At 37.3% G+C, this 23,604-nt stretch overlaps 1 protein-coding gene across 1 annotated transcript in view; it reads left to right on the top strand.

Annotated features, from left to right (window-relative positions):
* The window catches only part of LOC119506941 (phosphatidylinositol 3,4,5-trisphosphate 3-phosphatase TPTE2-like), a 173,729-nt gene that overhangs the window by 14,942 nt on the left and 135,183 nt on the right, over positions 1 to 23,604 (top strand). The window contains exons 5-10 of the mRNA XM_037799943.1: positions 13,431 to 13,530; positions 13,669 to 13,732; positions 14,780 to 14,844; positions 20,368 to 20,428; positions 21,285 to 21,366; positions 21,473 to 21,561. Coding sequence (XP_037655871.1) covers positions 13,431 to 13,530; positions 13,669 to 13,732; positions 14,780 to 14,844; positions 20,368 to 20,428; positions 21,285 to 21,366; positions 21,473 to 21,561 — 461 coding nt within the window. The remainder of the gene's footprint in view (positions 1 to 13,430; positions 13,531 to 13,668; positions 13,733 to 14,779; positions 14,845 to 20,367; positions 20,429 to 21,284; positions 21,367 to 21,472; positions 21,562 to 23,604) is intronic.

The following is a 23,604-nucleotide window of genomic DNA, read 5'->3' as shown; positions in this document are numbered from 1 at the left end:
AAATTAAAGAAACTGTTCACCAAATTAAAAATATTCTGGACACTCATAGTACAAGACTAGAGGAAGTTGAACAACGAATCAGTGACCTGGAAGATGACAGAATGGAAAATGAAAGCATAAAAGAAAGAATGGGGAAAAAAATTGAAAAACTCGAAATGGACCTCAGGGATATGATAGATAATATGAAACGTCCGAATATAAGACTCATTGGTGTCCCAGAAGGGGAAGAAAAGGGTAAAGGTCTAGGAAGAGTATTCAAAGAAATTGTTGGGGAAAACTTCCCAAATCTTCTAAACAACATAAATACACAAATCATAAATGCTCAGCGAACTCCAAATAGAATAAATCCAAAAAAACCCACTCCGAGACATATACTGATCACACTGTCAAACATAGAAGAGAAGGAGCAAGTTCTGAAAGCAGCAAGAGAAAAGCAATTCACCACATACAAAGGAAACAGCATAAGACTAAGTAGTGACTACTCAGCAGCCACCATGGAGGCGAGAAGGCAGTGGCACGATATATTTAAAATTCTGAGTGAGAGGAATTTCCAGCCAAGAATACTTTATCCAGCAAAGCTCTCCTTCAAATTTGAGGGAGAGCTTAAATTTTTCACAGACAAAGAAATGCTGAGAGAATTTGCTAACAAGAGACCTGCCCTACTGGAGATACTAAAGGGAGCCCTACAGACAGAGAAACAAAGACAGGACAGAGAGACTTGGAGAAAGGTTCAGTACTAAAGAGATTCGGTATGGGTACAATAAAGGATATTAATAGAGAGAGGGAAAAATATGGCAAACATAATCCAAAGGATAAGATGGCCGATTCAAGAAATGCCTTCACAGTTTTAACGTTGAATGTAAATGGATTAAACTCCCCAATTAAAAGATATAGATTCGCAGAATGGATAAAAAAAAATGAACCATCAATATGTTGCATACAAGAGACTCATCTTAGACACAGGGACACAAAGAAACTGAAAGTGAAAGGATGGAAAAAAATATTTCATGCAAGCTACAGCCAAAAGAAAGCAGGTGTAGCAATATTAATCTCAGATAAAATAGACTTCAAATGCAGGGATGTTTTGAGAGACAAAGAAGGCCACTACATACTAATAAAAGGGGCAATTCAGCAAGAAGAAATAACAATCGTAAATGTCTATGCACCCAATCAAGGTGCCACAAAATACATGAGAGAAACATTGGCAAAACTAAAGGAAGCAATTGATGTTTCCACAATAATTGTGGGAGACTTCAACACATCACTCTCTCCTATAGATAGATCAACCAGACAGAAGACCAACAAGGAAATTGAAAACCTAAACAATCTGATAAATGAATTAGATTTAACAGACATCTACAGGACATTACATCCCAAATCACCAGGATACACATACTTTTCTAGTGCTCACGGAACTTTCTCCAGAATAGATCATATGCTGGGACATAAAACAAGCCTCAATAAATTTAAAAAGATTGAAATTATTCAAAGCACATTCTCTGACCACAATGGAATACAATTAGAAGTCAATAACCATCAGAGACTTAGAAAATTGACAAATACCTGGAGGTTAAACAACACACTCCTAAACAATCAGTGGGTTAAAGAAGAAATAGCAAGAGAAATTGCTAAATATATAGAGACGAATGAAAATGAGAACACAACATACCAAAACCTATGGGATGCAGCAAAAGCAGTACTAAGGGGGAAATTTATAGCACTAAACGCATATATTAAAAAGGAAGAAAGAGCCAAAATCAAAGAACTAATGGATCAACTGAAGAAGCTAGAAAATGAACAGCAAACCAATCCTAAACCAAGTACAAGAAAAGAAATAACAAGGATTAAAGCAGAAATAAATGACATAGAGAACAAAAAAACAATAGAAAGGATAAATATCACCAAAAGTTGGTTCTTTGAGAAGATCAACAAGATTGACAAGCCCCTAGCTAGACTGACAAAATCAAAAAGAGAGAAGACCCATATAAACAAAATAATGAATGAAAAAGGTGACATAACTGCAGATCCTGAAGAAATTAAAAAAATTATAAGAGGATATTATGAACAACTGTATGGCAACAAACTGGATAATGTAGAAGAAATGGACAATTTCCTGGAAACATATGAACAACCTAGACTGACCAGAGAAGAAATAGGAGACCTCAACCAACCCATCACAAGCAAAGAGATCCAATCAGTCATCAAAAATCTTCCCACAAATAAATGCCCAGGGCCAGATGGCTTCACAGGGGAATTCTACCAAACTTTCCAGAAAGAACTGACACCAATCTTACTCAAACTCTTTCAAAACATTGAAAAAAATGGAACACTACCTAACTCATTTTATGAAGCTAACATCAATCTAATACCAAAACCAGGCAAAGATGCTACAAAAAAGGAAAACTACCGGCCAATCTCCCTAATGAATATAGATGCAAAAATCCTCAACAAAATACTTGCAAATCGAATCCAAAGACACATTAAAAAAATCATACACCATGACCAAGTGGGGTTAATTCCAGGCATGCAAGGATGGTTCAACATAAGAAAAACAATCAATGTATTACAACACATTAAAAACTCGAAAGGGAAAAATCAATTGATCATCTCAATAGATGCTGAAAAAGCATTTGACAAAATCCAACATCCGTTTTTGATAAAAACACTTCAAAAGGTAGGAATTGAAGGAAACTTCCGCAACATGATAAAGAGCATATATGAAAAACCCACAGCCAGCATAGTACTCAATGGTGAGAGACTGAAAGCCTTCCCTCTAAGATCAGGAACAAGACAAGGATGCCCGCTGTCACCACTGTTATTCAACATTGTGCTGGAAGTGCTAGCCAGGGCAATCCGGCAAGACAAAGAAATAAAAGGCATCCAAATTGGAAAAGAAGAAGTAAAACTGTCATTGTTTGCAGATGATATGATCTTATATCTAGAAAACCCTGAGAAATCAACGATACACCTACTAGAGCTAATAAACAAATTTAGCAAAGTAGCGGGATACAAGATTAATGCACATAAGTCAGTAATGTTTCTATATGCTAGAAATGAACAAACTGAAGAGACACTCAAGAAAAAGATACCATTTTCAATAGCAACTAAAAAAATCAAGTACCTAGGAATAAACTTAACCAAAGATGTAAAAGACCTATACAAAGAAAACTACATAACTCTACTAAAAGAAATAGAAGGGGACCTTAAAAGATGGAAAAATATTCCATGTTCATGGATAGGAAGGCTAAATGTCATTAAGATGTCAATTCTACCCAAACTCATCTACAGATTCAATGCAATCTCAATCAAAATTCCAACAACCTACTTTGCAGACTTGGAAAAGCTAGTTATCAAATTTATTTGGAAAGGGAAGATGCCTCGAATTGCTAAAGACACTCTAAAAAAGAAAAACGAAGTGGGAGGACTTACACTCCCTGACTTTGAAGCTTATTATAAAGCCACAGTTGCCAAAACAGCATGGTACTGGCACAAAGATAGACATATAGATCAATGGAATCGAATTGAGAATTCAGAGATAGACCCTCAGATCTATGGCCGACTGATCTTTGATAAGGCCCCCAAAGTCACCGAACTGAGCCATAATGGTCTTTTCAACAAATGGGGCTGGGAGAGTTGGATATCCATATCCAAAAGAATGAAAGAGGACCCCTACCTCACCCCCTACACAAAAATTAACTCAAAATGGACCAAAGATCTCAATATAAAAGAAAGTACCATAAAACTCCTAGAAGATAATGTAGGAAAACATCTTCAAGACCTTGTATTAGGAGGCCACTTCCTAGACTTTACACCCAAAGCACAAGCAACAAAAGAGAAAATAGATAAATGGGAACTCCTCAAGCTTAGAAGTTTCTGCACCTCAAAGGAATTTCTCAAAAAGGTAAAGAGGCAGCCAACTCAATGGGAAAAAATTTTTGGAAACCATGTATCTGACAAAAGACTGATATCTTGCATATACAAAGAAATCCTACAACTCAATGACAATAGTACAGACAGCCCAATTATAAAATGGGCAAAAGATATGAAAAGACAGTTCTCTGAAGAGGAAATACAAATGGCCAAGAAACACATGAAAAAATGTTCAGCTTCACTAGCTATTAGAGAGATGCAAATTAAGACCACAATGAGATACCATCTAACACCGATCAGAATGGCTGCCATTAAACAAACAGGAAACTACAAATGCTGGAGGGGATGTGGAGAAATTGGAACTCTTATTCATTGTTGGTGGGACTGTATAATGGTTCAGCCACTCTGGAAGTCAGTCTGGCAGTTCCTTAGAAAACTAGATATAGAGCTACCATTCGATCCAGCGATTGCACTTCTCGGTATATACCCGGAAGATCGGAAAGCAGTGACACGAACAGATATCTGCACGCCAATGTTCATAGCAGCATTATTCACAATTGCCAAGAGATGGAAACAACCCAAATGTCCTTCAACAGATGAGTGGATAAATAAAATGTGGTATATACACACGATGGAATACTACGCGACAGTAAGAAGGAACGATCTGGTGAAACATATGACAACATGGATGAACCTTGAAGACATAATGCTGAGCGAAATAAGCCAGGCACAAAAAGAGAAATATTATATGCTACCACTAATGTGAACTTTGAAAAATGTAAAACAAATGGTTTATAATGTAGAATGTAGGGGAACTAGCAGTAGAGAGCAATTAAGGAAGGGGGAACAATAATCCAAGAAGAACAGATAAGCTATTTAACGTTCTGGGGATGCCCAGAATTGACTATGGTCTGTTAATTTCTGATGGATGTAGTAGGAACAAGTTCACTGAAATGTTGCTATATTATGTAACTTTCTTGGGGTAAAGTAGGAACATGTTGGAAGTTAAGCAGTTATCTTAGGTTAGTTGTCTTTTTCTTACTCCCTTGCTATGGTCTCTTTGAAATGTTCTTTTATTGTATGTTTGTTTTCTTTTTAACTTTTTTTTTCATACAGTTGATTTGAAAAAAGAAGGGAAAGTTAAAAAAAGAAAAAAGACAAACAAGGAAAAAAAAAAAAAAAAAAAAAAAAAAGATGTAGTGCCCCCGTGAGGAGCCTGTGGAGAATGCAGGGGTATTCGCCTACCCCACCTCCATGGTTGCTAACATGACCACAGACATAGGGGACTGGTGGTTTGATGGGTTGAGCCCTCTACCATAAGTTTTACCCTTGGGAAGACGGTTGCTGCAAAGGAGAGGCTAGGCCTCCCTGTATTTGTGCCTAAGAGTCTCCTCCTGAATGCCTCTTTGTTGCTCAGATGTGGCCCTCTCTCTCTGGCTAAGCCAACTTGAAAGGTGAAATCACTACCCTCCCCCCTACGTGGGATCAGACACCCAGGGAAGTGAATCTCCCTGGCAACGTGGAATATGACTCCCGGGGAGGAATGTAGACCCGGCATCGTGGGATGGAGAACATCTTCTTGACCAAAAGGGGGATGTGAAAGGAAATGAAATAAGCTTCAGTGGCAGAGAGATTCCAAAACGAGCCGAGAGATCACTCTGGTGGGCACTCTTACGCACACTTTAGACAACCTTTTTTAGGTTCTAAAGAATTGGGGTAGCTGGTGGTGGATACCTGAAACTATTAAACTACAACCCAGAACCCATGAATCTCGAAGACAGTTGTATAAAAATGTAGCTTATGAGGGGTGACAGTGGGATTGGGAATGCCATAAGGACCAAACTCCACTTTGTCTAGTTTATGGATGGATGTGTAGAAAAGTAGGGGAAGCAAACAAACAGACAAAGGTACCTAGTGTTCTTTTTTACTTCAATTGCTCTTTTTCACTCTAATTATTATTCTTGTTATTTTTGTGTGTGTGCTAATGAAGGTGTCAGGGATTGATTTAGGTGATGAATGTACAACTATGTAATGGTACTGTAAACAATCGAAAGTACAATTTGTTTTGTATGACTGCGTGGTATGTGAATAAATCTCAATAAAATAAAAAAAAAAAAAAAAAAAAAAAAAAAAAAAAAAACCATAGAGGTCAAAACAGCATGGTACTGGCACAGAGATATGCATATTGGTCAATGGAATTGAATCAAGAGTTTGGAAATAGACACCAGATATATGGTCAAATGATTTCCCATAAAGCCTCCAAATCCACTGAACTGAGAAAGAACAGCCTGTTAAAAATGGGGCTGGGAGAACTGGATACCCACATCCAAAAGCATGAAAGAGCCCTGCCTCACACCATAAACAAAATTAACTTAAAATGGATCAAAGACCTCAATATAAGAGGAAGGACAATCAAATGTCTAGAAGATAATATACGGAAACACCTTCAAGACCTAGTAATAAAAGGAAGCTTCTAATGTCTTACACTGAAAGCACAGGCAATGAAAGAAAAAAAAAATGAACGGAATCTCCTCTGGAATCTCCTCAAAATAAAAACTTCCATGCCTCAAAGGATTTGGATAAAAGGTGATGATTTAGTTGTGTTTGAACTGTTGTTTTTTTAGTGTTTGTTTTTTAATTTTTTGATTAAAAAAACAAGGAATGAGTGAGACAAAAAGTAAATGAACAATGGAGGGATGTTCTCTTATATCCTAATATTTATTTTGCTTTTTGGAGCAATGAAAATATTCAAAGAATGCACAACTATGCAAAACCAATTGTACACTTTGAAGGATTGTATGTTATGTGAATATATCTCAATAAAATTCCATTAAAAAATAAAAAAAAAATAAAAAAAAAAAAAAGAGAAGGGAAATTTTCATTGATTATTTCCTCTATTATTGCTTGCCCCTTTTCCCTTCTCTTCTCCTTCTGGGACACCAATGGTACATACATTCCCGCATTTCATTTTTTCCTTAAGTTCCTGGAAAAGTTGCTCATATTTTTCCATTTTTTCTCTATCTGTTCTTTTGTGTGTAGGCTTTCAGATGCCTTGTTCTCCAGTTCCTGAGTGTTTTCTTCTGCCTCTTGAGATCTGCTGTTGTATGTTTCTATTGTGTCTTTCATCTCTTGTGTTGTGTCTTTTATTTCCTTAGATTCTGCCAGTTGTTTTTTTTTTTTGAACTTTCAGTCTCTACCTTATGTATGCCCAGTGTTTTCATTATACACTTCATCTCTTTTGCCATATCTTCCCTAAACTTTTTGAATTGATTTAGTATTAGTTGTTTCAATTCCTGTATCTCAGTTGAAGTAAAAGTTTGTTCCTTTGACTGGGCCATAACTTCATTTTTTTAGTGTAGGTTGTAGTTATCTGTTGTCTAGGCATCTAGTTTCCTTGGTTACCCCAATCAGGTTTTCCCAGACCAGAATGGGCTCAGATCTTGGAAGGAGGGCTCAGGTCTGGTTTCCCTGATGGTGCCTTAGAAGATTGGTATACCCTGTGAGGCCTCAAGTCACTGTGTTTTTCTGCCCAGAAGGTGGCAGTTGTCAGCCTGTATTCCAGATTGGTGTAAGGAGGTATGGCCCTTGGCTGTTTTCGCCCAGACTCTGGGGTCTGGTTCTGAGTGGGCCCCACCTCTTTCCTCTTAGGGAAGATAACCCTCTAGGGAGAGGTCATGAGCATTCGAATAGTCTCTGCCTGTGCTATCTCCACCCTTGTCTGGGTCAGAGTGCTGGGAACTGAAAATGGCTGAGGCTTTCTCTACTAAGCCAAAAAAGGGACAGAAGGCCCCCTTTAGGGCCAGTCTGTGGCCACCCTCTAGCTCTCCAAGGTCAGTAGTCACCACAAGCCTCTGTCTGCTTGTTGGGAACTGTTGCTTGTATTGAGCAGTCCATGCTTGTTAGTTAAAACCCAAGTTGGAGCTCAGCTGAGCTATATTCACTTGCTGGAAGAGTGCTGCTCTCCAGCACCACCAGGCTTTGCAGTTCAGGCCATGGTGGAAGGGGGCTTCTGGCTTGGATCTGCAGTTTTTACTTACAGATTTTGTGCTGTGACCTCGGGCATTCCTCCCAATTCAGGTTGCTGTTTGATGAGTGGACAGTCACGTTTGTCCCCCCACAGTTATTCCAGATTTTTTACTAGTTGTTCCTGGTTGTGTTTATAAGTTGTTCCAGGGGGACAAACTAGCTTCCACTCTTCTCTATGCCACCGTCTTCTTCTCCAGTATCTCTTTCTTCCTTTTTAATGTATGCATTTAGAGCTATAAATTTCCCCCTCAATAGCACTTTCGCTGCATCCAAAAAGTTTTGATATGTTGTGTTCTCATTTTCATTTGTATCTAGAAATTTAGCAATTTCTCTCGCTATTTCTTCTTTAACCCACTGAATGTTTAGGATTGTGATGTTTAACCTTCAGATATTTGTGAATGTTCTAAATTTTTGATGGTTATTGACTTCTAGTTGTATTCCATTGTGATCAGAAAATGTGCTTTGAGTAATTTCAATATTTTTAAATTTGTTGAGGCTTGTTTTATGCACCAGCATATGATCTATTCTGGAGAAGGTTCTGTGGGCACTACAGAAGAATGTGTGTTTTGGTGATTTGGGATGTAGTACTCTATATATTTATGTTAAGTTGAATTCATTTATCACATTGTTTAGGTTTTCAGTTTCCTTATTGGTCCTCTGTCTGGTTGATCTATCAGTAGGAGAGAGTGATGTGTTGAAATCTCCCACAATTACTGTGGAAACTGCTAGGTGCTTTCTTCAGTTTTGCCAATGTTTTTATCATGTACTTTTGGTTACCTTGATTGGGTGCATAGACATTTATGATTGTTATTTCTTTTTTTTTTAATTGCCCCTTTTATTAGTATATAGTGTCCTTCTTTGTCTCTTGTGACATTCTTGCATTTAAAATCTATTTTATCTGAGATTAACATTGCTACCCCCGCTTTCTTTTGGCTGTAGCTTGCATGGAATATTTTTTCCATTGTTTCACTTTCAATTTCTTTGCATCTCTGGGTCTAAGATGAGTCTCTTTTAAACAACATATTTATGGTTCATGTGTTTTAATCCATTCTGCCAATCTATATCTTTTGCTGGGGGAGTTTAAGCCATTCACATTCAGTGTTATTTCTGCGAAGGCAGTTCTTGAATTGGCATCATATCCTTTGGTTTTTATTTGTCAGATATATTTCCCCCCTCTCTCTTTATTTCCTTAACATACCCTTACTAAAACTCTTTAGTTTTGTGCCCTTCTCCAGACCTCTCTCCCCTTTCTCTTTTCTCAGCTGATAGGGCTCATTTTAGTATTTCTTGTAGGACAGATCTCTTGTTAGCAAATTTCTCAGCATTTGTTTGTCTGTGAGGATTTTAAGCTCTCCCTCAAATGTGAAGGAGAACTTTGCTGGATAGAGACTTCTTGGTTCGCAGTTTTTCTCTTTCAAAATTTTAAATATGTCATACCACTGCCTGCTTACCTCCATGGTGGCCAGTGGGTGCTCACTACTTAGTCTTATGTTGTTTCCCTTGTATGTGGTGAATTGCTTCTCTCTTGCTGCTTTCAGAACTTGCTCCTTCGCTTCAGCATTTAACAGTTTGATCAGAATATGTCTCAGAGTGGCTTTATTTGGACTTAAGTTCATTGGGCATCTGTGATTTGTGTATTTATGTTATTTAGAAAGGTTGGGAAGTTTTCCTCAACAATGTCTTTGAATACTCTTCCTAGTCCAAGACCCTTCTCTTCCCCTTCTGGAACAGCAGTGATTCTTTTATTTGTGTGCTTCATGTTGTCCATTATATCCCTGAGATCCATTTCAAATTTTTTGATTTTTTTCACCATTTGTTCTTTTGTGCTTTAACTTTCCAACACACTTTCTTCAAGTTCACTTATTCATTCCTCTGCTTCCTCTAATTTGGTGCTGTGTGTATCAAGAATCTTTTTGATTTGATCAACAGTTTCTTTTATTTCCATAAGATCATCTTTTTTTTTTAATTTACTCTTGCAAATTCTTCTTTTTGCCCTTCTAGGATCTTCCTGATGTCCTTTATATCCTGAGCCATGATATTGGTGTTTGTGATTACTTCTTTGAATAATTTCTCCAAGTTCTGTATCTCCTTTGGTTTTTTAATTTTGGTATTTGGGTTATCCATATCTTCTGGTTTCTTCATATGCTTTATAATTTTCTATTGTTTTTGGCCTCTTGGCATTTGCTTATCTTGATAGGGTTCTTTTAGGATATGCAGGCTTATTTAAACAATTATCTATAATTTGACAGAGCTACAGCTTTTTGCAGTGCACTTATCCTGACCTACCAACCTCTTACCCTCAGTCCAGTTCTCCCCAACTTCATTTATGCAGCAAGTGGGGGTGCAAACCATATGGATGTCCAATCAGTGCACCAATTTTCTGTGTGCAGTGGGGACCAGTAGCCCTGTGGGTGGGGGACATGCGCTGTTCAGTTTAACAGGGAATAAGGCCTTAAGACCCAGTACTCCCAGCCATTCCCAGGGCTGCAGCTGGAATATCCTGGGACTGCAGCACATGTCTAACCCTTCAGCTCAGATTCCCCACAGTCCCTCTCTGCCCTGGGCCCACAAGTCCCTAGGCTTGGTGTAGGGCTCCTGGCACTTCTGTGTGGCACCCCTGCCTCTAGGCTTTCACCCCATAGGCTTCTGTGGAAGAGGAGTGTGCGCAGTCAGAAGCCAGCCAAATCCAGAATTCACTTAAGGAAGCATTCCGCCGCAGTGTTACAAAGGGGTGTCTCCCAGCCCACTGCAAAGATGGCTGCACCGGGTGTGGAAACTACCCACTTGTGCTATCATTTGCCTGCTGCAGTGACTTGTCCCTGGCTCAGGGGCTTTTAGCTGTGGGTGTGCAAAGGGCTATCACCCACGCCAGATACTGAGGCAGTTGCCTGGGGCGTGGAAGGTGCTCCCCACCACGATCAATGCAGCTCCTGCTGCCAGCTCCCTGGCTGCTTTCTGGATCTTACTCTAACACACCTCCAAACACAGTTTCTTGGTTTCTCCCAACTACAGTGTGAATTTGGCTGCCGTTTCCCCAGTGGCTCTCTAAATCAAACACACGTCTCCGAACACAGTCTCTTGGTTTCTCCAAGTGCTCAGTCACTATGGATATATAAGTCCCTGCCCAGCTGGTGCAACCCTGGAACCTCTGTTCTGGAGCACTTTCTGTCTTTTATCTAGTGTTTTTCATGAAGGAGAATTTTGCTCTGTCTCTCCTAATCCACCATCTTGGATCTCCCATCCTTTGGTTTTTATTTGTCAGATCTATTTTTTTCCCTCTCTCTATTTCCTTTAAGTTACCCTTACTGCAACTTTTCAGTTCTGTACCCTTCTCCAGGACTCTCTCTCCTGTCTTTTTTTCTCAGCCAGTAGAGCTCCCTTTTGTATTTTTGTAGGGCAGGTCTCTTGTTAAAAAATTCTCTCAGCATTTGTTTGTCTATGAAAGTTTTAAGCTCTCTCTCAAATTTGAAGGAGAGCTGGATAAAGAATTCTTGGCTGGCAATTTTTCTCTTTCAGAATTTAAATATGTCATACTACTGCCTTCTCTCCTCCATGGTGTCCGCTGAATAGTCTGAACTTAGACTTACATTGTTTCCCTTGTATGTGGTAAATTGTGTCTCCCTTCCTGTTTTCAGAACTTTCTCGTCTTTTCAACATTTGAAAATCTGATCAGAGTATGTCTCAGAGTGGGTTTATTTGGATTTATTCTATTTGGAGTTCATTGGGTATCTTTGATTTTCATATTTATGTCACTTAGAAAGTCTGGAAAGTTTTCCCCAATAATGTCTTCAAATACTCTTCCTCGCCCTTTGCTCTTCTCTTCACCTGCTGGAACACCAATGATTCTTGTATTTGTTCACTTCATGTTGTCCATCATTTCCCTGAGATCCATTACAAATTTTTCAGGTTTTTTTCACCATTCATTATTTTATGCTTTTGCCTTCCATCATCCTTTCCTCAAGTTCACAATTCAGTCCTCTGCTTCTTCAAATTTGCTGTTGGGTCTCCAGAATATTTTTAATTTGATCAACAGTATCTTTTCTTTATCTGCTATTTTTTATTTACTCCAGCAAATTCTTCTTTATGCTCTTCTAGGGTCTTCTTCATGTCCTTTATATCCTGAGACATGACATTAATGTTTGTGTGTATCTCTTTGATTAATTGGTCCAAGTTCTGTGTCTCCTCTGACTTTTTAATTTGGGCTTTTGGGTTATCCGTATCTTCTGGTTTCTTCATTTGCTTTATTATTTTCTGTTGTTTTTGGCCTCTTGGCATTTGCTTATCTTGATAGGGCTCTTTTAGGATATGTGGGATTATTTGAACATTTATCTATAATTGGCAGAGCTACTGCTTGGTCAAGTGCATATTCCATGTCCTTCCAACAGATGACGCTCTTCAGCCACCTCACCCTCAAGCCAGTTCTCCCCCAACTTCATCTGTCCACTAAGTTGAGGTCCAAACAATGTGGAGGTCCAATCAGTGCACCAGTTTTCTGTGTGCACCGGGGACTGCCAGCCCTGTGAGTGGGGGATATGCCCTTCACAGTTTGGCAGGGAGTTCGCTCCAGGACACAGCCTCCCAGCCATACCTGTGGCTGTGGGTGGAGTACTCTGGGGCTGCAGAGCTGTGCATCTCAACTTCCAGCTCAAATGCCATGCACCCAAGAATCCCTGAGATTGGGGGATGGCTCCTGGCACTTCCATGCAGCACCCTTACCTCTAGGCTGTGCACACTATAGGTTTCCATGGAGGAAGAGTGGATGCTATTGCCCTCTGAATCCTGAATTCCCTTAAGGAAGCTCTCAGCCATAGAGCTGTGAAGGGTCATCTCTCCAGCCAACTGCAAAGATGGCTGCATGGGGCCTGGAAAAATGCCCCTTCCACAATCACCTGCCTGCTCCAAATGCTAGTCCTCGGCACGGGGGCTCTCGGCCATGGGTCCGCAAAGGGTTATCACCTGAGCCAAGTGCTGAGGAGGTTGTCTGGGTCGTGGAAAGCTGCTCCCCTCCAGCCTTGTCAGCCAGCTCCACCTTCCCATTCCCAGTGGCGTTCTGGGCTGAACACTCACCACTCTTAAACACAGTCTGTTGGCTTCCCCAAGTACATACTCGCTATGGATGTAGAAGTCCCTGCCCAGCCAGTGGAACCCTGGAACTGCTGTTCTGGAGCACTTTCTGACCTTTATCTATTGTTTTTTACTGAGGAGAATTTTGCTCTGTCTCTCCTAATATTCCATTTTCTCAGAAGCCACTATTAACATTTGGGTCAGATAATTCTTTGTTATGGAGAAATTTCCTGTTCATTGTAGCATGTTAGCCACATCCCTGGCCTCTACCCACTATATGCCAGTAGTGTCCCCACTCTACCAAGTTGTGACAACCAAAAATGTCTCCAGACCTTGCCAAGCATCCCCCGAGTTAGTGGGTGAGCGGGTGGGTGGAAGAATCGCTGCTGATTTAGAACCAGTGTTAGACTTAGCCCGTAATGACAGAACTCCGTTTCTGAAACAAAAATGGATCTTTTTAATTTTGTTAGGTTAACAATTTTATTTCGATCTCTACGACTTATCATTCTGTTAAGAGTTTTTCATCTGGCTTATCAAAAAAGACAACTTGAAACACTGACCAGGAGGATGGTAAGTGGGAAAAACACTTTATGATTCAGAAAAGGTGGATGTTTGGGAAAATACTGGCAAGGGTTACAGATCTATCTGTATTATGTTCTTTTTTATGTTGACTTACATTTCACAAATTGATTTTTTTTTAATTTTCAGGTTTCTGGAAACAAAAGACGATACAGAAAAGATGGATTTGACCTAGACCTCACCTATGTTACTGGTTTGTGCAGTTTAACTGTTGGTTTACTTACATTAGCTTCACATTTTTTCTTGTGTATGAGTAATTATATTTTTGTTTTGTGCTTGCCTTGTCTAAGCTATCTTCTTTCAAGGGGTTACTTATTCACAAAGGCATTTCATTATTAACGTTTCCCTTCAGTATTCCTGCAAGTATTTTTCTGAGATTCAGAATAATTATTTACATTATACCTCAATCACGATGTATTATTCTACTTCCAAGTATTCTACCTATAGAATACTAAAGGATTCTAGATATTTTGGAAAAAGCATGTTATCTATTCTGCTTTATGCAAGATCAAAAGTTATCTAATATTTAGCTACTAGTGGCATAATATTACTAAATGATTTACTATTTTGTAAAAAGAAATGCTTAAAATAAAATAAAACAATTATGGCAAAGTGTCTGTAATTTAAATAGCATCTGGTAGTATGATGTATTTGTAGGTTTGCCCTGGCAATGGAAAATCTCCACTGTCATCTTAAGTCAGGCTTCTTGGTTGAAATACTGGAGGTTGAATGGCTCTGAATCTCTTTTTTAGTTTGGTTTAGAATATATTAAGTTCTGGTAGTTATGCCAGGTCCAAGGGATCCCAGAAAGACCTGCTTTCTTCCTAGAACCCCAAAGAATGAGGTCACTGCTTTGTAGGTTTTCGACATCAGGAGGGCTGGAAAGCACCCTTGGAGATCCCACCATCACTAGCACTCTGTTTCCTTTGGTGTTTAAGATAAGAAACAAGTTCCAACCACAGTGGGCCAGGGAGCCCCAGACTGAGTCTAACACAAATCTGTCACATATGGCTGGAACCAACTAAGACTAGGGAATTACCATGCAAGCTTAAGGCCATTATGTTGGATAACTTAATATATTATCTTGATTATCCTGCGTGTTGGTTAGCTTTTTTCTGTCATTTTCAATCCTGAAAGTTCTTTTCTGTAAAATAGGACTCTGATTATCTGTAAATTAGATTTTCTTATATTGTTTTACATCTGTAATGACATTTGTAATAGTGACTGTTTTGGCTTCCAGAGCGTATTATTGCCATGTCATTCCCTTCTTCTGGAAAGCAGTCTTTCTATAGAAATCCCATTAAGGTAAGGGAATTTACTTAAGAAATCTCATTATATTTCTCAATAAACATAGACTGTGGAGTCATAAGTTTAATATTGACCCAGAAATGGAAGTATTCTCCTAAAAACTTACTCTTTCTTATAAAAAATTATGATGGGTTGATAGCAGTTAACTTTGACTGTGTTACCAAAAACCACAAAACTTAGTGGCTTATAACAACTACCATTTTTTTATCTCATGATACTGTCATTAGTGAATTTGAGTTGGATTTAACTGGGTAGTTCCACTGATCAGGGCCAGGCTTGGCTGATCTCAGCCGACTCATGCATCTGTGAACAGCTGCCAGGTCATCTGACGACTGGCTGATCTAAAATGGCTTGGTTGAGCTGACTCCATGTGGTCTCTCATTCTCCATCAAGCTAGACCGGGCTTGTTCATGTGCTGGCAGTGGCAAGGGTCTCAGGACAAGCAAACAAAAGAATGCAAAGACACTTAAGGCCCAGAGTCAAATCTAATGGAGTATGGGTTCTGCCTCATTCTGTTGGACAAAGCAAATTACAAGGATTGAAAAACAGATTCCTTCTCTTGATAGGAAGAACTGCAAAGAATTGTGACCATTTTTGTAGTCTATCATAGGGGAGATGGATGGGAATACAATATCTAAAATTTGTGTTCATAGTTTGGGATCCTAAATTAAAGTAGAAGCATATCACTTTAGGTTCTATGGAAAACTAAATAAATTAATTTCAAACATATAATGTTGTTTATTATTAAATTCCAGCTAAAAGTAATTGTTTAAGAAGTTTGCGTATATAAATGTGTCTGTGTGTATGCATACATGTGTACAGTATACATTTTCTACTGAGATACAGCAAAAGTTATAAATTGCACCAATCTTAAATGTATATCTTGATGAAATTTTATACATGTATGTATCTATATAACCAACACCCACTATCAAGGAATAGGACATTTTTTGCATCCCAGAAGTTTTTTTTATGTCCCTTTCAGGGCAGTATCCCACCACACCAGAGGCAACTTCTATTCTGATTTCTGTCATAGATTAGTTTTACTTTTGTCTGAATTTCATGTAAGTGGAATCCTATAGTACATCTTCTGTGACTGGCTTTTTATGCTCAAAATAAATTCTGTAAGATTCATCCAGTAGTTTGTTTTTTACATATGAATAGACTGCATTGTTTCAATATATTACAGTTCATTTTTCACTTAACTGTTGATGGACATTTGGATTATTTCCATTTGGAGGCTGTTATGAATGAAGTTGCTGAGCATCTTTATATATGTCTTTTGGTAGATATATGCCTTTGGGTATCCTCTTTTATGAAGTACTTATTTAATAGATATTTTGCCCATTTTTAAATTGAGCTGTTTCTTATTGATTTTTAGCAGTTTTTCATATATTTCAGATACAAATCTTTTGTTAGATATTTTTATTGCAAATATTTTCTCCTTGTCTTTTGGCTTGCCTTTTAACTTTCTGTTTCTTTTAATGAGAAGAGTGAAGTCCAATTTATTAACTTTTTATTGTTAGTGTTTTTGTGTTCTGTTTAAGAAATCTTTATCTGATGCCCAAGGTTTTGAAATTTTTCTCTTGTCTTTTTTTCTAACACTTTAATGTTTTACCTTTCACATTTGGGTCTTTGATCAAACTCCAATTAATTGTTATGTGAGACTTAAAGAAGGCATCAAGATTCATATTTTCCCATTTAGTTATTCAATTGGTCTGGCACCATTTATTATAAAACTGCTTTCCCTTCTGAATTATAGAGGCACATTTGTTGTAAATCAAGTGAATGCATATCTATGGGTCTGTTTCTGGTCTCTCTCTTCTATTCCATTGATCTGTCTGTCTATCCTCAAACCCAAAACACAATGTTTTAATTATTATGGCTTGATAGTAAGTCTTGAGGATATGTGTATAATCCTCCAACTTTGTACTTCTTTAAAATTCATAATTTCCATATAAATTTTAAAATCAGCTTGTCAATTTACACACACATATACTGTGCTAGTATTTTAATTGGATGACATTGACAATATGGCTTAATTTGGGGAGAATAGACATCTAAGAATATTGAGTCTTCCAACCCATAAACATAGTATACGTGCCCATGTTAGTGTTCAGGTTTTGCACCTCTTTTGTTAGTTTTATTCCTAGGTATTTGATTGGTTTTGATGTATGTTCCAGTTTGCTGAAGCTGCCATTATGCAAAATACCAGAAATGGACTGGCTTTTATAAAGGGAATTTATTAGGTTACAAATATCCTAAGTTCTAAGGTCATAAAAGTATCCAAACTAAGGCATCAAAGAGGATACCTTCACTGAAGAAGGGCTGATGGCGTCTGGAACTCTTCTGTCAGCTGGGAAGGCATGTGGCTGGCATCTGCTGGTCCTTTGCTCCCAGCTTATGTTTCAAAACGGCTTTCTCCAAAATGTCTTGGTGCATCTCTCTTAGCGCCTCTCTCTCAGCTCCGTGTTTCTATCTCCCAAGACATTTCTCTCTAAGCATCTGGGGGTCCTCTCTTACCTTCTCCAGGGCAAATTCTGGGCTTCACCTCTTAGCTTAACATCTCCAAACATCTTTCTGTCTGCATTGCCAAGCATCCCCAAGCATCAGTGTCTTGTCAGCTCTTAAGTTCTCTTAAGTACTCCAGCGATCTAAGCAAGACTCATCCTGAATGGGCGGGGTAACATCTCCATGGAAATACTTTAACCAAAGGTCTCACCCACAGTTGGGTGAGTCACATTTCCATGGAAACACTCAATCAAAAGTTTCCACCCAAAAAGATTGGATTAAAAGATTGTGGCCCTTCTGGGGTCCATAACAATCTCACAATACAAAATACAAGTGGTATTTTGAAAATTTCTTTTTCTGATTATTTGCTCCTGGTTAGGTAGGAATAAAATTGATTTTTGTATATTGATCTTGTATCCAGCATCCTTCATTAATTCGCTCATTTTCTTATTCTTTTTTACTTTCATTGTGGTAACATATACAATTGATAATTTCCCATGTTAACCACTAGATTCCTTGAGGGTTTTCTTTGTATACAATCATGCAATGTTACTGCTTTCTTTCCACTTTTATACCTTTCATTTCCTTCTTTCTCTTTATTAAATTATCTAGAACCTCAGCTGTAAGGTTGAATGGAGACAGCCTTGCCTTTTTCCCAAATTTAGGTGAAAGGAATTCAATATTTCAGTATTAGAAATGATGTTTTCTATAGACTTTTGTAGCTATCATTTATCAGATTAGGACAGTCCATTTTATTTCTAGTTTGCCAAGATCTTTTTGATCATGAATGGGTGTTGAATTTATTAGATACTGATTTTGAATATATTGAGATGATCAAAATGTTTTCCTATGTTATTCCATTGATGAGATTTTCAAATGCTAAACCAACCTTTCATTCCTGGAATAAGCTTCCTTTGGTCATAATATATTATCCTTTTAATAAATCACTAAATTCCATTTGCTAATATTTTCCTCAGAACTTTGTTGTCTATGTTCATGAGAGATACAGACCTTCAATTTACCTTTCTTGAAATGTAATCAGCTGGTTTACAATTACATTAGCTGAGGGTGCTGTGGTAACTCCTATCTATTCCACATCTTTCACCTTCCATCAGGCTAGCCTGGGTGTTATGATGATAGTAAAAGGCAAGAGCCAGAGTGGATTCTCACTAGTGCTTTCAGAAGCTTCTTCTTTGTGTCATCCATAGGCCAAATCAAATCATGTCATGGGGTCCACAAATGGAGTGAGAGAGCAGTACAAGGTGAAATGCAAGGCCATGGATACAAGAAAAGATGAAGCACTGGGAACATTAGTGCAATCATTCTACCCTATCTCAGGCAGGGAAACATTTTTATACATGGAAACAATTTAGAAACAATAGCTAATACATATTTCCATTGTAAATGTTCACAAAGGCCTTGAGGGCCTCAGTCACATCTTTCCCAGTTTATGCTATTTGGCCAATTTTGAATTATTTTCTGAACATTATTCGTTTAATGTGGAAGCCAGTTTCTCTCTTCCATAATGGGAGCAGTTTTTGAGCAGTTTGACTACAGTCCATTGGATGGATCCTGACACTGTAAGGCAGCCAATCCCAAATTGTCAGATTCCATCTTTATAGAGAAAGCATTCATTGATTGCCAATATTGTTTCTTAGCCGGTTGAGCTGATAACTGTGTGCTAATTATAGATTGTCTAAATTGAGCCAGTTCCCCTTTTGTAGAGATTTGGTGGTTTTAAATGTCTAATAGCAATACTTAATATTAGATGAGGCATTAAAAATTCCAAAAACTTCATTTAGTGTGTAAGTCAAAACAAAGATATTACTCTTGGCTTATGAGGTGAACTCTAGCCCATAGGCTTCTATCAGTTACCAAAGTGTAATCTCCTTGGGATTTTGAAGAAGTTCTAATAAGAAATTGATCTCTTTATTATTTTTAATCAGAGTAACTGAAGAGGAGGTAATAAATCATCTCTATTTTCATAAAATCCATAAGTCATGAACCACCCCCAAAACACATGTACCTCCTATATTAATATTTAATCCTCCATCTTTTGCCATAGTACTGAACTATTAGTTCAGCTACCTTGGGAGACTGAAATTAATCAATGGAGCTGCTACAGTGGTTACATGTTTGGTAATAACAGCATATCTTGTAAAAGGAATGCCTTGTTCATTTTTAATATAAGAGCCATCTTTAAACTATTTCAAATCAAGGTTGACTAAAGGGTTCAGGATTCAGATCTGGACATACTTAGCTCCTGAAATAATGCTGAATAGTCATGTGAGTCCCCTTCATCCTTAAGAGAGATTATAGTTGCAGGGTCATGTTTTAAATAACGTTGAGTGGTAATATGCATAGCAGTCAGTAAGATTTCTTAAGTGGTAAGATAGCAAGAAAAGAAATGTCAAATGTTACTGAGAAGTAGCAAAAATTGCTACTGGAAATGTTGTTGTTAGATTAGTATGGTGGAATTGACTGCACTTGACATAGTAATCACTATTTGTTTCGTATTTAAAAATTTGTCCATATATGCATATATGTACACACACACATTCATTTTAGAACACAGATGAGCCAAAATTCAGAGTGTCACCATATTGCCACCACTTACCTAGTGCTTTAGTGACCTTTAATATCCAGATCATTATGTAAAAGACATATCTATTCAGAATTAAATAAGAACCATATATTATTGTAAATTAATGATATGGAACAAATTTACTTAAAGATGGTTAACTATTTTATTTCCTTCTCTGGTGTCTTTAAACAATGTATATTTAGAATGGAAGCCAGAGTAGGCATACACAATTTGTTGGCAATTTGAAAACCCAGTGGCTTAAATATGACTTGGAATGTATATGCCTTCATATTCCCTGAATCTTCCTTACAATATGCTAAGTGACTGACAAGTGAATAAAAGGTAATTACCATTTTAGTTTACTCCTAGGAAATGGCTTTTGTTGGTGCCATGTAGATACATAAGATTTGTGTCTATCTTTTTAGGAAGTTGTGCGATTCCTGGATACCAAACATCAGGACCACTATCTAATCTACAATCTATGCAGTATGTATATAACTGGATATTTTCTCCTCTTGACAGAAAACAGACCACTGCATTCAGTTTTTACATTTCATTTGACCATAAGTACTTGCTGGTGGCGGCGAGTGAGTTCAAAAATCCCCATCCTGCCTTGGCCCCTCTTGTTATGAAAAGGTAACTCAACACTCCAAATGCCCTGGGAGCGAGGGCAGCTAGTAGCCTGGTGTGACCAAAGAGGCTGCAGTGTAGGCAGAATAATTTTGGAAAAAGCCACTCTAATGGTATGAGGTTTAGGAAGATCTTCCTGAAAATCTGCTGTGTTGCATTTTGAGAACATAAACAATTCAGCAAATGCGTTCTCCATAACCCATTAGCGGTGGGTTGTGAGGAGAACAAGGGCTTAGACGGAAATTAAAAAAACCTGTAGTAAACAGACTGTACCATAGCTTACCATCCTCTCTCTCTCTCTCTCTCTTTCTCTCTCTCTCTCTCTTGATTTTCCCTCTACCTGTATATTAAATAGACATTTTTAGCAGGGCAAGCATTTTGGTAGGTCACATATGCTCCATGGTTTCAAATTACCCAACAATAATAAAATGAGTTGTCTGCTGGAAATTTAAAAGTAAAGCCTATCAAACAAGCCAAAATAAGTTGTGCTTATGAGTAAGCCTGACATATTAATTAAGATTACCTGAGATTAGTGAACCACTATCTTTATGTTTTTGAGACTTAAATTCCCTGTAGGGCAGGAGGAATGACTCAGAGAGCTCCTCTTGTAGGTGGATAAGGAACTTATGATATAAAAGTATAACTTACTTATAACTTGGCCATTTACTAAGCTTATTGGATATAGAGATATGACCTTTGTAATTTTTTATAGGTGAGAAAGGTTATGATCCTGACCACTTCCATTATAGGGTACACAGAATCATGATTGATGATCACAATGTCCCCTCTCTGAGGTAAGGCTTATCTGAATTTGGCCAATCAGAAAAGGGCTAAATAGTTTGGGACTTGATTTCTTTGAAAATATTTTAATTCAACTAAAAATCTTACGTTTGAAATCAGTGAGATGGTGCAGTTCACCAAGGAAGTAGACGCATGGATGTCTGAAGATGAAAAAAACATCATAGTGATTCACTGTAAAGGAGGCAAAGGTAATAACATTTTTATTTTTTTCCTGAATAAATTTGGAAAATTTATTAAAGTATAAGAACAATACATATATTTCTATTAATCTGTAGGCATAGCTGTTAACATTTTAGAATATTAAAGGAAGGAAAGAAGAGAGGGAAGGATGGAGGGAGGAAGGGAAGAAAATGGGAAAAGACTAAAGGAAGTCTGAGCATATTTTCCTGTGTGTATTGACTATTTGGGTTTCTTCATTTTTGATCTGCCAGTTGATATGGCAAAATACATATACAAATAGCATTTAACTTTAGAAACTGTCAGAGTACTTTTATTTTATTTAAGGCTGTTCTTAAACTTTGAACAACTTTTAAGGTTAAGGGAGCCAAGTTGTATACAGATATCTTTCTATTTGAATCATCTGGCCTCTCCTTCAATAATATCGTATGCTTTTCTTCGTAATGATCTTGCACGTATTTTGTTAAATTCATTCCTAAGACATATTGCTACTACAAATGGAATATTTTTCTGTTACTTTTGGGTTATTTCTGGGTTTTGTTATTATAAATAATGGCTGCTATGAAACACACAGTTCTTGTTGCATATGTACCCACATTTCTGTTCAGTATATACCTCAGACTAAAATTGCTTTCTTAGGGTAGTGAATCTCCAACTTTAATATATAATGCCATTTATTTTCCAAAATTGTACTAATTTATACTTCAGTGGCATTTTATGAAAGTTCCAAGTGTTCCATATCTTCACCAACACTTAGAGTTAATTTTAACTTAGAGTTAAAATTTAAAAAAAAAAATTACCCATATGATGGGTGTGTAGTGATATCTCATTGTGGTTTACATTCTCATTTCTATGATTACTAATAAGACTGAGAAAATTTCATAGGTTTATTAGCCTACTTGGAGATCCTCTTTTCTGAAGTACCTTTTTAATTTCCTTGCGCCTTTTTCTCCTGGATTGTCTTTACCCTATTGATTTATAGGAATCATTGTGTATTCTGGATTATAACTGTTGTTGATTTTATATTAGCCCACAAAACTCTTTTCTGCTCTGTGATTTGCCTTTTTTTTTCTATTAATAGTATCTTATGGTTAACTGAATTTCTTAACTTTAACATAGTCAAATGTATCATAATTTCTCTTTATAAGATGAGTGGTTTTGTTTCCTGATTTAAGAAATCTTTCCCTGAGCTTAAAAAGACATTCTCCTATACTTATCTTCTAGAAGGTTCATTTCATCTGAAATTAATTTTTTTGTGTGATATGAGAAAGAGGTCGGGTTTCATATTTTCCCATATCCGATCGTTCCAACACACTGATTGGAAACATTCATTTCCTCACTGTTCTGTGGAAGGTGGGTCTGTTTCTGAATTTCTATTCTATTTCTTGCTCTTTCACCTGTCTGCAAGCCTTAATGACTGTAGCTTTTTAATAAGTACTGATTCCCTATTGAGCACGTCCACTCACCTTGCACTTTGTACTACATTTATTTGGATATTTTAGCCATTTATATTTCCAAATAAGTTTTTACATCAGCTAGTCAAATTACACACACACACACACACACACACACACACACACAGACAACTGATGAAATTTTGTTTGGGATATGCATTGAATCTACAGACTGGGGAAAACTGACATCTTTACAAGATTGTCTTCCAATAAATAAACACAGATGTATCCTCATGTATTTGTCTTCTGCAGTTTCTCTTAACAGTGTTTTATCATTTTTGTATAGAGAACTTGTACATCTTTGTTAGATTTATTCCTAGATATTTGATATTTTTGACACTATTATAAATGGTATTTCTTTAACATTTACATTTTCTAAATGTTTGTTTTTCCTGTTCTAAATACTGTTGATTATATTTATTAATCTTGTAAGCAGCAACCTTACTAAACTCACTTATAATAATGTATATGTAAAATCCTTTGGATTTTATGGTACATGTTAATATCATGTGAAAATAATGAGCCATTATTTTTTTCCTTTTCAATCTTTTTTCTTTTTCCAGCACTGGTTAGAACCTTCAGTACAGTGTTGGATTAGAA

This window comes from Choloepus didactylus, chromosome 12 (genome assembly GCF_015220235.1).
Source record: "Choloepus didactylus isolate mChoDid1 chromosome 12, mChoDid1.pri, whole genome shotgun sequence".
Taxonomy (NCBI): Eukaryota; Metazoa; Chordata; class Mammalia; order Pilosa; family Megalonychidae; genus Choloepus; species Choloepus didactylus.
The sequence above is the reverse complement of the archived record's forward strand: the minus strand, read 5'-3'. Positions and strand labels throughout refer to the sequence as shown.